The 12,667-nt window shown below is 49.7% G+C and overlaps 1 protein-coding gene across 2 annotated transcripts in view; it reads left to right on the top strand.

The window, feature by feature from the left end:
* Positions 1 to 12,667, top strand: part of BCAR1 (BCAR1 scaffold protein, Cas family member) — a 53,371-nt gene that overhangs the window by 26,733 nt on the left and 13,971 nt on the right. The window contains exon 2 of one of the 2 annotated variants that reach the window (XM_032230598.1): positions 7,802 to 8,419. In XM_032230598.1, the coding sequence (XP_032086489.1) occupies positions 7,802 to 8,419 (618 nt within the window). Of the gene's footprint in view, positions 1 to 7,801; positions 8,420 to 8,954; positions 9,144 to 12,667 lie in introns of those variants that run through there. The other variant, XM_032230599.1, reaches the window with a different exon arrangement.

The following is a 12,667-nucleotide window of genomic DNA, read 5'->3' as shown; positions in this document are numbered from 1 at the left end:
CAATCTCGCCTGAGCATCCTGAAGCCCACCGCAGCTTCATATGCCAAAAAGCAACATGTGGAGTAGCCCAGAGGTGGAAAGGAAATGGCCTTTTATCCCAGGGTTCAGAATAGAATAGCGCTGGAGGGGACCTTGGAGGTCTTCTAGTCTAGTCCAGCCCCCTGCTCAAGCAGGGGAACTTATCCTATTTCAGACAAGCGGCTGTCCAGTCTCTTCTTAAAAACCTCCAGAGATGGAGCGCCCATCTGAAGGCAAGCTGTTCCACTGATTAATTGTCCTCACTGTTAGGGTTTCCTTTAAGATGGGTGGACTTCAACTGCAAGAATTCCCCAGCCAGAAGGGGACCAACCCTCAAAATTCTCTAGCCAGCATATGGACCAATTCCCAGAATACCATGCTGGCTGAGGAATGCTGGGAGTTGAAGTCCCTCCAACTCAATGTCGGTGAGGTTGAGAAACATTGTCCTTGGAGATTCTGGCTGCCCCAAAAGTGCTTTTTCAAAAGGGAACTGGACTTTGTTTTTCCTTGAAGACTTTTCGCTTCTCATCCAAGAAGCTTCTTCAGAGTTCTAGCTATACAATTTGGGATGAAGACCCTTTGAATGGTGTGGGAGAAGGAATGGATTTCCAGAGGAAAAATTGCAGACTACAGGAACCATTTGCACCACTCAGGTGACCCTGAAGAGACAGACAAACCTCCAAGTGGCCTCAAAGGACCCTCTAAAAGGATGCAAATGACCAGCTGTCTGCAAGGAGTATAAATCCATCCATCCCCAACCATCCAGTCAAAGCTGAAGAAGCTTCTTGGATGAAAAGCGAAACATCTTCAAGGAAAAGCCCTTTTGAAAAAGGACTTTGGGGTTGAGGAAACATTATTTTAGCCTGCTGGCAGAAAGGGGTGGAGATGAGAAAGTGAATTGTTGTTTTTCCTGATACTTGGGAGGGACCAGGTCAGTCTGAGCATCTGGGTTACCTTTGCTGTCCTGTGCCCCCTGGCATTTGGTCCTCTGCTGAAGGTTGACCTACAGCCTATTGGCACTGGACATAGGAAACCCCACCATCTTCTTTGCCTGGGCTGCGATGCTAAAGTTGGCCTGGCAATCCCTAGTGCATAAGCTGCTTTCGGACTTCGGTCTTGGGAGTTTGCTCCAGGACGTTTTCTTCTGGCCAAACATTGTAAACAAAGTGCTCTTCTTGGGGAAAATGTATCCCTGGTCTTCTGAAAGAAAACATAGCACAAAAAGAAGGGCGCCAAACCGGCAGATCTATCATCTACAGCAGGGGAGGGATGGAGATGGAACCATTCTCTGAAACTTGCCAGCAGGCCCCTGGCTAAAAAATGGAGTGTGGTGGGATGGGGATGGGGATGGAGATGGAGATGGGATGTGGGAGTGGAGTGGAATTCTTTATTGGCCAAGTGTCATTGGACACACAAGGAATTTGTCTCCAGTGCCTAAGCTCTCCATGTACATACAAACAAGTGGTAAATCATGATCATAATCATAACACAAATAATAAATCATAAGATGCAATACTCAGGGAAAGACATATGATACTAAATAAAGGCAATCCACATACAGTAAATCAGTGTTTCTCAATCTTGTCAACTTGAAGATGTCTGGACTTCAACTCCCAGAATTCCCCAGCCAGCGAATGCTGGCTGGGGAATTCTGGGAGTTGAAGTCCAGACATCTTCAAGTTGACAAGGTTGAGAAACACTGCAGTAAATCATATGAGCTGTGATGGCGCAGTGGTTAGAGTGCAGTACTGCAGGCTACTTCTGCTGACTGCCGGCTGACTGCAATTTTGCAGCTTGAATCTCACCAGGCTCAAGGTTGACTCAGCCTTCCGTCCTCCCGAGGTGGGTAAGATGAGGACCCAGATTGTTGAGAGCAAGAGGCTAACTCTGTAAACCCCTTAGAGAGGGCTGTAAAGCACTGTGAAGCGGTATGCATTTTTCGGAGTACAAGACGCACCAAGATTTTGAAGAGGCAAATTAAGAAAAAAGGTTTTGCACTCTGCAGACCTCCAAAAAAACAGCCCGTTTTTCGCAAAAACGGTTTTGCCCGTGGATGGTTAATCTCTATAGCATAATATGCATGTACTTTGCACTTAAAAAGAGAAAGAGAGAAACCCCAAAGGCTGCCTTTGCACAATCATCCAGCCTTGTAATTGGAGAAGGCAAAATTATTCACAAGGAAAACGAACCGTGGATGGGTTATTTTAACCATAACCCGGTTTACGAGACTGACTTATAAACCCTAAAAGAAGCTGAATCCGCACGACTCAGAAGAGTCCGAAATCTATCCAGGGTTTAGTTTAGTCCGAAAGAAAAGAAGGACTCTTGTTGTTGTTGTTGTTGTTGTTATTGTTGTTGTTTTTCTCCTAAGAATAAAAAGGAAGGTGGTCTTGGTGCTTTTGTGGGACTTCCAAAGGCTTTCGTTGGCTTATTTGTTTGTTTGTTTGTTTGTTTTAAAAAGGGACACAACGTATAGCCGCCTGCTTTAGGGAGACCTTTGTCTTCCCAGAGAAGGGATGAGAAAGAAAAGGAAAAAAAATTGGGAGGGAGGAAGGAAGTTCAAGTAGACGCTGAACTTCAGAGGATTTATACTTGAAACTGAAAGCAGTGGGGGGAAAAACCCACAGTCCTGATTATTCCCATGCCGTGAATTGTCCGCAGGACTGCATACATTTCATAATATTTGGAAAAAGGAAAAAATAAAAAGCTATTTTATTTGGAAGAGGAGCAATGGGGAATAGGCTAGCGGCCCCCTGTGTATTTCCATGCTTTTCCAGTCCGTTTGGCAGGCTTTCTTGAGGGCTGCTGGTCTGACATGGGATACACGTCATCATCGGCTTACGACTAGTTGCTTAATGTTGGTTTCGAAGTTATGACAGACCCTGAAAATGGGGTTTACAACCCAGATTCAAAGTTCCAATGTCCCCACAACCCCCGTAGTCACATGACCACATTCTAGGTCCGCGATGGCGAACCTTTTTTGCCTCAGGTGACAAAAGCACATGCGCATCTGCTATCGTGTGCACCCACGTGCCCAGCCCCATAATTTAATTCCCCCCCTGTGCCGTGCCCCCTGCACATGTGCTTGTGACACACACACACCCCACTGCCCTACGCATTCGTGCACGGCTTTCTTCGAGCCTGGGGAGGGCAAAAAATGAGCCAGCGAATGCTGGCTGGGGAATTCTGGGAGTTGAAGTCCAGACATCTTCAAGTTGACAAGGTTGAGAAACACTGCAGTAAATCATATGAGCTGTGATGGCGCAGTGGTTAGAGTGCAGTACTGCAGGCTACTTCTGCTGACTGCCGGCTGACTGCAATTTTGCAGCTTGAATCTCACCAGGCTCAAGGTTGACTCAGCCTTCCGTCCTCCCGAGGTGGGTAAGATGAGGACCCAGATTGTTGAGAGCAAGAGGCTAACTCTGTAAACCCCTTAGAGAGGGCTGTAAAGCACTGTGAAGCGGTATGCATTTTTCGGAGTACAAGACGCACCAAGATTTTGAAGAGGCAAATTAAGAAAAAAGGTTTTGCACTCTGCAGACCTCCAAAAAAACAGCCCGTTTTTCGCAAAAACAGGCCCGTTTTAAGGAGCATGCATAGCCTTTAGGAGGTTTATAGAGTGTTCCTGGGGGCAAAAATGAGCAAGAAAGAGCTCATGTTTGCCCTCCCCAGCCTCCAGGAGCACTCTGGAAGCCTCCCAAATCCTCTGCACATCCATTTTTGCAAAGGGGGCAGGGTTTCGGGAGGCCAAAAATGCTGTATTCAGTGTATAAGACACCCAGATTTTCACCCTCTTTTTTGAGGGGGGAAAAGTGCGTCTTACACTCCAAAAATACGGTAAGTCTAAGTGCTATTGCTATAAGATACAAACAACAAAGTTATAAGATGCTAAAGGAATAGGAAAGATGAGAAGGATAATAGTAACACAGCACTGCTACGTGGTTTGACATCCCCAGGTATAAGACTGCTGTGGGGATTAATTGTCTATTTGTGGGATGGCATGGGTATGTGTATGTGTGTGGGTGTATTTGTGTGTGTAGCTGTCCTTGCATCTAGTTGTTTGGAGTTAAATCTTGATTTCTCCATGGAGCAACTAATGTTCCTCTGGGGTCCAACAAAAGCCTGCTTCTTCCCTGACTGATCATGGTTAGGATTTGCAAATCTTGTTTTGTGCTCTGGCAGCCAAACCAGGAAGTGGAATCCTTGCCAAGAGCTTGAGTCTTGTTCAAGATTTTGCCTGGTCCGGTGACCCAGGGTAGCTGAGGCCCCACAACCTTTAATAAAAGGTGGAAGGGCTGATTCCAGAGGCATGGAGATCTCCCTCCCTCCCTCCCTCCCTTCTTCCTTCCTTGATAGATGTTTGCCCTGGGAAGTCAACTTTCCATCCGAACCTCTTCTGCTGGAGGCACAAAGGGAAATCTGTGATTGAGTCATGGCTTTGGCACTTCCTGCCTGGGAAAAGGACGAGGGGGTGGTAGTGGGAGAGAGCCACCCACCCGTCAGCAGAGAAGGACCAGGGACAAGATCAGCTGCCCTCTTGGCCCCCAGCAGCAGACACACACACACACACACACACACAAACACACACACACGGTTTTGCCCGTGGATGGTTAATCTCTATAGCATAATATGCATGTACTTTGCACTTAAAAAGAGAAAGAGAGAAACCCCAAAGGCTGCCTTTGCACAATCATCCAGCCTTGTAATTGGAGAAGGCAAAATTATTCACAAGGAAAACGAACCGTGGATGGGTTATTTTAACCATAACCCGGTTTACGAGACTGACTTATAAACCCTAAAAGAAGCTGAATCCGCACGACTCAGAAGAGTCCGAAATCTATCCAGGGTTTAGTTTAGTCCGAAAGAAAAGAAGGACTCTTGTTGTTGTTGTTGTTGTTGTTATTGTTGTTGTTTTTCTCCTAAGAATAAAAAGGAAGGTGGTCTTGGTGCTTTTGTGGGACTTCCAAAGGCTTTCGTTGGCTTATTTGTTTGTTTGTTTGTTTGTTTTAAAAAGGGACACAACGTATAGCCGCCTGCTTTAGGGAGACCTTTGTCTTCCCAGAGAAGGGATGAGAAAGAAAAGGAAAAAAAATTGGGAGGGAGGAAGGAAGTTCAAGTAGACGCTGAACTTCAGAGGATTTATACTTGAAACTGAAAGCAGTGGGGGGAAAAACCCACAGTCCTGATTATTCCCATGCCGTGAATTGTCCGCAGGACTGCATACATTTCATAATATTTGGAAAAAGGAAAAAATAAAAAGCTATTTTATTTGGAAGAGGAGCAATGGGGAATAGGCTAGCGGCCCCCTGTGTATTTCCATGCTTTTCCAGTCCGTTTGGCAGGCTTTCTTGAGGGCTGCTGGTCTGACATGGGATACACGTCATCATCGGCTTACGACTAGTTGCTTAATGTTGGTTTCGAAGTTATGACAGACCCTGAAAATGGGGTTTACAACCCAGATTCAAAGTTCCAATGTCCCCACAACCCCCGTAGTCACATGACCACATTCTAGGTCCGCGATGGCGAACCTTTTTTGCCTCAGGTGACAAAAGCACATGCGCATCTGCTATCGTGTGCACCCACGTGCCCAGCCCCATAATTTAATTCCCCCCCTGTGCCGTGCCCCCTGCACATGTGCTTGTGACACACACACACCCCACTGCCCTACGCATTCGTGCACGGCTTTCTTCGAGCCTGGGGAGGGCAAAAATGGCTGCCCCCGCTCCGGAGGCCATAAACGGCCCATTTTCCTACTTCCGGTGGGCCAGGTAGGTCCGTGTTTTGTCCTCCCCAGGCTTCAGAGGCTTTCTAGGAACCTGGGGAGGGCAAAAAAAACGGCCCAGTACGAAAACCGGAAGTTCAGGAACAAACTTCCGGGTTGCCCATTGGGCCATCTTTCTCCCTCCGGAAGGCGAAAAACAGCCCAACACGCGGAAACAGAAGTCCGTTGCTGGACGGACTTCCAGAAGGCGAAAAATGGCCGAAAATCAGCTGGCCAGCACGCGCATGTGCGCTGGAGCTGACAGGGCAACGCCTTCCGTGCCCTCAGAAACGGCTGCACGTGCCACAGGTTCACCATCACGGTTCTAGGGGCTCAGTAACCAACCCGCATTTACAACTGTTTGCAGCCCCTTGTGGTCACATGACTGCAACTTACATCACTTTTGACCGGACACTGGTACAGGTCATCCCAGACTTAACAACAGTCTGCTTAGTGACAATTCGAAATTACAACAGCCCTGAAAAAAACTGACCTATGACCATTTTTCACCTTTATGACCATTGCAGTATCCCCATGGTCACTTGTTTTACATCCGGAGGCTTGACGACTGACTCACATTTATGACGGCTCCAGTGTCCCGGGGTCATTCAATCCCCTTTTTGTAACCTTCTGACCAGCCAAGTCAATGGGGAGATCAGATTGACTTAACAACCGTGTGACTAATTTAACAACCGCAGTGATTCACTAAACAAATATGGCAAGAAAAGGCATAAAAGGGGGCAAAAACCCACTTTACGAATGTCTCACTTAGCAAGATAAATGTTGGGCTCCGTTGCAGTCGTAAGTTGAGGATTACCTGAATTAAGATCACACGAAGCAACGGTGCCACTTTTGGAATATTAATTACAGCTCTGGTCACCATGATAAGAAAATAATGGTGGAGGAGTGCAGAGAAAAGCAGCAAAGATGTTTAGTGGGCTGGAGGCTAAATGAACAGTTGCAGGAACAAAGTGAAGGATTAGGAGTGACATGATAGCATCCTCCAATATTTGAGGTGCTGTTGTGGAAAAGAGGGGTTCAACCTATTCTTTAAAGGCAGGGGGAGAAGAAGTAAGAGATGGAAGAGCCTGAAAGAGAGAAGCAACCTAGAACTAAGGAGAAATGTCCTATCAGTGAGAAGAATTAACTTGTGCTCGTCTCCAGAAGTTATGGCTGCTCCATCACTGGAGGTTTTTAAGAAGAAATGACAGCCATTTGTCTGGAATGTTATATAGCATGCTGGCTGGGGAATTCTGGGAATCGAAGTCCACACGTATTAATGTTCCAAGGTTGTATACCCTTGGTATAGGGTCCTCTGCTTCAGCATGGGTTGCATTAGAAGATCTCCAAGGTCCCTTCCAATTCTTGTTATTTTGTTATTCACTCTAGTCCAGGGGGTCTCCAATCTTGGCAACTTTAAGACTTGTGGACTTCAATTTTGGGAGTTGAAGTCCACAAGTCTTAAAGTTGCCAAGGTTGAAGACCCCTGCTCTAGTCTATAGTGTTTGCTTGGTTGATTTGGATTTACTTCAGTGTGCAAAAACACAATGTAGAGTAGAGTAAGTAGTAGAGTAGAATAATAGAGCAGAGCAGAACAGAACAGAACTGAATGGAATAGAACTGGAAGGGACCTTGTAGGTCTTCTAGTCCAGCCCCTTACTCAAGCAGAAGAGCCTTTACCTTTTCAGACAATTGACTGTCCCGTCTCCTCTTCTAATGAGTTAAGCATTGGGGTTTAGCATGTTGTTGAACTTGGCTGCAGTGGTTTGCTTAAGGAACCATAGTATGCTTCTTGCTCGTGGGGTTGGTTGGCTTGTGGCTTGGTGCGATGGGCCCACCCTTCTTCAGCCTTGTGGTCTGCCAATGGTGGTGTAGGTCCTGTGCGTTGTCGTTGTCCTCCAATGTCATGGCACCCTTGTTGTGCATTGACAATAAAGGTTTGATTTGGGCCCACTGAAACCGACTGAGCTGCTTTGAACGCATAGCTGGCCTGACGTGAGCCCCTTCACCTCTTTCTTGCAGAACGTGCTGGCCAAGGCCCTCTACGACAATGTGGCCGAATCCCCGGACGAGCTCTCCTTCCGCAAGGGGGACATCATGACGGTGCTGGAACGCAATACGCAAGGCCTGGACGGCTGGTGGCTCTGCTCCTTGCATGGCCGGCAGGGCATTGTGCCAGGCAACCGCCTCAAGATCCTGGTGGGGATGTACGACAAGAAACAGCTCCCGGGGCCCCACCAGGGGCCCCTCCAGCCTTTGCTGCCCCAGCCCGCAGGACAAACCCCACTGGCCTTTCCCCAGCAAGGGGGCTACACCCCTCTCTCCCCTGCCTCTCAGTACACCCCCATGCACCCTTCCTACCTCCCCCAAGAGGACAACGTCTACTTAGTGCCAGCGCCCAACAAGACCCCAGGGCCCCCGGGGCCCTTCCAGTCTCCTGCCGGCAAGCAGATTTCCGCCTACGCCAAGCAAAGTCCTTCTCAAGGCCAGGATGTTTATCAGGTGCCAGCCGGGCCGGCCTGCCCCTCCCAGGACATTTACCAAGTCCCTCCAGCCCCCTCCGGCCTGGGGCAGGACATTTACCAGGTCCCTCCTTCCCTGGATGGCCACAGCTGGGACCCCCCCAAGGCCCAAGGCAAGGTAAGTGGCCGAGACGGGGGCATCTGGGGCTCCGTGTCTTTCAGTTCCCACACCAGTCAGTACAAAAAGAAAACCCTCAACCACCAGGGGTGAGGATTGGAGGGTGGGGCAGGAAGCAGGTGTGGCCCAGCTGGGCCTGCAGGGCAGCCTGCTGGTGGGCGGGCTGGCAGCAGACCCTCCCTCTCTGCTTCAAACAGCTGAAGGGACAGGGGCGGCTTGTGTTCTCCTCCTGGGCAGCTTTGAATTGCAAGGCAGGACGAGGGGGGGGGAGCATGGAGAAGAGGCGGTTCCAGATCTGGGCTCTTGGTGCCCTGCGCGGTCAGCGCTCCTCTCGCCTGCTCTCCCCTCCAGCCGAGCAGCGGCCTGGAAGGAGGCCAAGAGCCGGACTTCAGATTTGCAATTTCACTGGGACTTTTGCCCGAGCGGGGCGTTGCAGGAGGCTCCAGAAAGCCCTTTCCGGTCCTATCCTGGGAACGGAAATGACTTCTCCTGGGCCTCCGTCACAGAGGCACCCTAGTGCCCCTTCCTGGGCAGGGCTGGGGTTGGTAGGGAGGGCTTCCTGCAGAAGGGGAGGGGGCCCAGGAGCCCCTGCCTGACTCTCCAATCCTTTGGTTCCAGCCTTGGGATAGTGCAAAGAAGGGACTTTGTCCAAGCTGCTCTTGGTGTGAATCCAGGCCAGGCGAAACTGGGGCATTGGCACAGAAGCCGGGAGTAAATAAACCAGGTTTGCAGGTCCCGCCTAAGCAGCTTAACCAAGGAAAGATGGAGTAGATCTGGAGCTACTAACATTCACCCGGCAGGCTTGGTCTTTGCTGGGCCAGCTCAGCCACAGGAGGTTTTGTGTGGATTGTGTGTGGATTGATACAAGGAGCAGACAGAGTCCTTTGAGAAGAGGGGGGGGGGTCAAGCTGTTTTCCAAAGCACCCGGAAGGTCAGACAAGGAATAATGGCTAGAAACTGACCAAGGAGAGATTCAACCTGGAAATAAGGAGGAACTTTCTGACCATGAGAACAATCAACCCATGGAACAGAAGTTGCCTTCAGAAGTTGTGGGAGTTTCATCCCTGGAGGCTTTCAAGAAGAGACTGGACTGCCCTCTGTCAGAAATGGTGTAGGGTCTCCTGCTTGGGCAGGGGGTTGGAGTAGATGACCTACAAGGTCCCTTTCCAGCTCTGTTATTCTGCTCTGCTCCTTGTGTCAATCCACACACAGGCACTTGAGAACTTCTGTGTCTGCACTGGTGTGTGTGTGTGTGTGTGTGCGCGCGCCCGTGCGCCAGACTGTCGCTTCCTTGCAACACCCCCTCCTTCCCAAGCCCTGCCTCGTTCCCTTGCACTCAACCGCTGACCTTGAAGGAAAGACTGGGTGGAAGGAAGGAATGAAGGAAGCGATTTGGGAAGATGTGTCGTAGCCTCCCAACCACTTCTCTCCCTTTCCCCCAGATTTTGTGGTGTGGAGAGCAGGAGGCACCAAGCGGCCATCCTGGAGCAAACTACGGGCAAGACAAGTACAGTAGTCCTCGGCTTACAACCATTTCGTTTAGTGACCGTTCGAAATTACAACCTGTCTTAAAACTGTTTTTCACAATTTTGGCCACGGCAGCATCCCTGAGGTCACGGGATGCAAAATCGGCCGCTTGGCAACTCATAGGATCCCCTTTTGCGACCTTCTGACCCTCCAAGTCAGAGTTTACATAACAACCGTTTTGCTAACTTCACAATTGCGGCAACAGAGGTCATAAAACAGGGGGGTGGGGACTCACTTAACGGATTTCCCACTTAGCAACATCAATTTGGGGCTCAATTGTGGTCATAAGTCGAGGACTACCTGTCGTGCCTACAGGAAGAGTTTTCTGCCCCACCGCAGGCTGCCTTCTGGCCCCAGAGAGGTCGGCATCTTCTAGGTCTGCTTGACCTCAGGGGGGTGGGGTGGGTATGGCCAGGGGGAGCTTGGCCAACTCGGCATCATTTGGGTCAGGGGAGCCTGTGGCAGCTCAAGTGCTCTGCCAGCAAAAACCGGCAGCCGAGCTCCCTTTTCGGCTGCTACGGCCTCCTGCAACTCTCTGCCAGGGCAAATGCAGGGCTTCCGAAAACAGAACTCGGGAGCCTGGTTTTGCTGGCAGGCCCGTCCTTTGCTGTTTCCAGAGCGGCTTCGTGGGCCAGATCTAAGTACCCTGCAGGCCGAGTTGAAGTCCACAAGTCTTAAAGTTGCCAAGTTTGGGAACCACTGCTCTATGCAGTTTGGGTCATGGGGTGTGGAAGGGGAGGGGGGGATTCCCTGGGAAAAATAGAAACAGGGGAACGGATGTTGCTACAGATTGAGAACTTGCTCATCTGGCGTGACACCCTCCCCCCCCATCAGAAAAAAATTGGGGAACAGTCTAGTGAGCAAAACCTTTATTCCCTCAAAATAAGCTGCTTGCTACTTTTCCAGAAGGCCCTAAACACAAGTTGATTCGGAGCTGCTCAGGCGGCTTTTGTGGTTGGGTTTGTTGCTGCTACGGGGTGTGCATGGGGGCAGGGGCGGGAGGGATGCTGTACCCTGCCTGAAGTCACTGTGTGTGTAAGTTGGGAAACCATATAAACCAGAGACAGACAGACAGACAGACATTAACAGAGTTGGAAGGGACCTTGTAGGTCATGTAGCCCAAGTAAACTCTACGCCATTTCTGACAGATGGCTGAAAGCTTCCAGTGATGAAGCTCCCACAAATTCTGAAGGCAAATTCTGTTCCATCAGTTGACTGTTCTAGACAGACAGACAGACAGACAGACATTAACAGAGTTGGAAGGGACCTTGTAGGTCATGTAGCCCAAGTAGACTCTACGCCATTTCTGACAGATGGCTGAAAGCTTCAAGTGATGAAGCTCCCACAAATTCTAAAGGCAAATTCTCTTCCATCAGTTGACTGTTCTAGACAGACAGACAGACAGACAGACACAGGATGGACGGAGGGAGGGTGGGTGGATGGATGGCTAGGTGGTGGATGATGGATGGTGGATGGGTGGATGGATGGTGGATGGTGGATGGATGAATGGATGATAGACAGACAGACAGATGGATGGATAATAGGGAGGGAGTCAGAGAAGACAGAATGTGTGTGCGTGTGTGCAGGGGATTGCAAAGGAATCAGCCCAGGAGGGTGAACTGAAATGGGGCCAGGGGTGTTTTCAGGATCCAAGCGATCTTACTCTTAATTGGCATCTGACACTAGACATCCAAAGACCTTTGCCGTTGCAAAAAAAACGCTTGTTTGGGGGGGGGGTTGTTGTTGAAGCCAACTTTGACGTTGAATCGCTCGATGTGCCTCCGAGTTGCCTCAATCGAGGGTGACAGCAGCTGGAGGGCACACAATCCTCCAGTGTCGCTGGCACAGCCTCCACTGGCTGCAGGGTTTGTGCATGTGTGTGTGTGTGTGTGTGTGTGTGTCCGTCCGTCCGTGCGTGTGGTTTCTCTGCAAACAAACAACAGCTGGGAAGGCTGCTCCTGGCTCCAGGGTCTCTCCTTTCGCCCAGGAGGGAAACAGCCCTCATTGTGCATCAACCCTCAGCCCCTCCGTGGCTCCTCTCTAAAAATAGAAGGTGATGTCATTCCGCCCTTCCCTGGGGAGGGCAGTTCCTGCAGCCAGCGCCTGGCGAGGAGAAGTTGGTGGGTGTTCAGTGCCCCCTTCTGGAGAAAGTGTTGGCTGCACCTCGTGTGTGCGTGCGGGCATGCAGACCACGTTTAAAGAGGGATCCTTGCATGGATTGCCAGATCCAGTTCCTGCAGCTAGGAAAGATCTGTTTTGTAGCGTCGGGATGCAAAATAATGGACCATTTGCTGACTTCTTTGGGCTCAAGAAGAGTCTGCTTGAATTCCTGCAAAAACCTACACCTACAGAGGGGAGGGAGGAAAGGAGAGGGAGAGAGAGCAGGAGGGAGGGAGGGAGAGAGAGAATTTGAAGACCCCTAAAAGCTTTTAATGCAGGATTTCAGTATTCTCACCCAAAATTGAAATTCAGAGCATGAACCAAAAATACCTCATGAACCTGTCAAAATTTCAAGCTGAATCCACTAAAAATTCAGAGGTTCTGGGGTGAGAGGATTCAAACATTGTGGATTTCAGAATGAGAAAATGACAACATTTGCAAGGTATTAGGAATACCATCCGATCTCTCTCTCTTTCTATCTTACCTACCTCTATCATCTATCTCCCTATCATATCTCTCTCTCCCTCCCTTTCTCTCTCTGTCTCTCCCTCTCCCCTCTAT

This window comes from Thamnophis elegans, chromosome 14 (genome assembly GCF_009769535.1).
Source record: "Thamnophis elegans isolate rThaEle1 chromosome 14, rThaEle1.pri, whole genome shotgun sequence".
In the NCBI taxonomy this organism is placed as follows: domain Eukaryota; kingdom Metazoa; phylum Chordata; class Lepidosauria; order Squamata; family Colubridae; genus Thamnophis; species Thamnophis elegans.
This window is presented reverse-complemented; position numbering and strand designations above follow the sequence as displayed.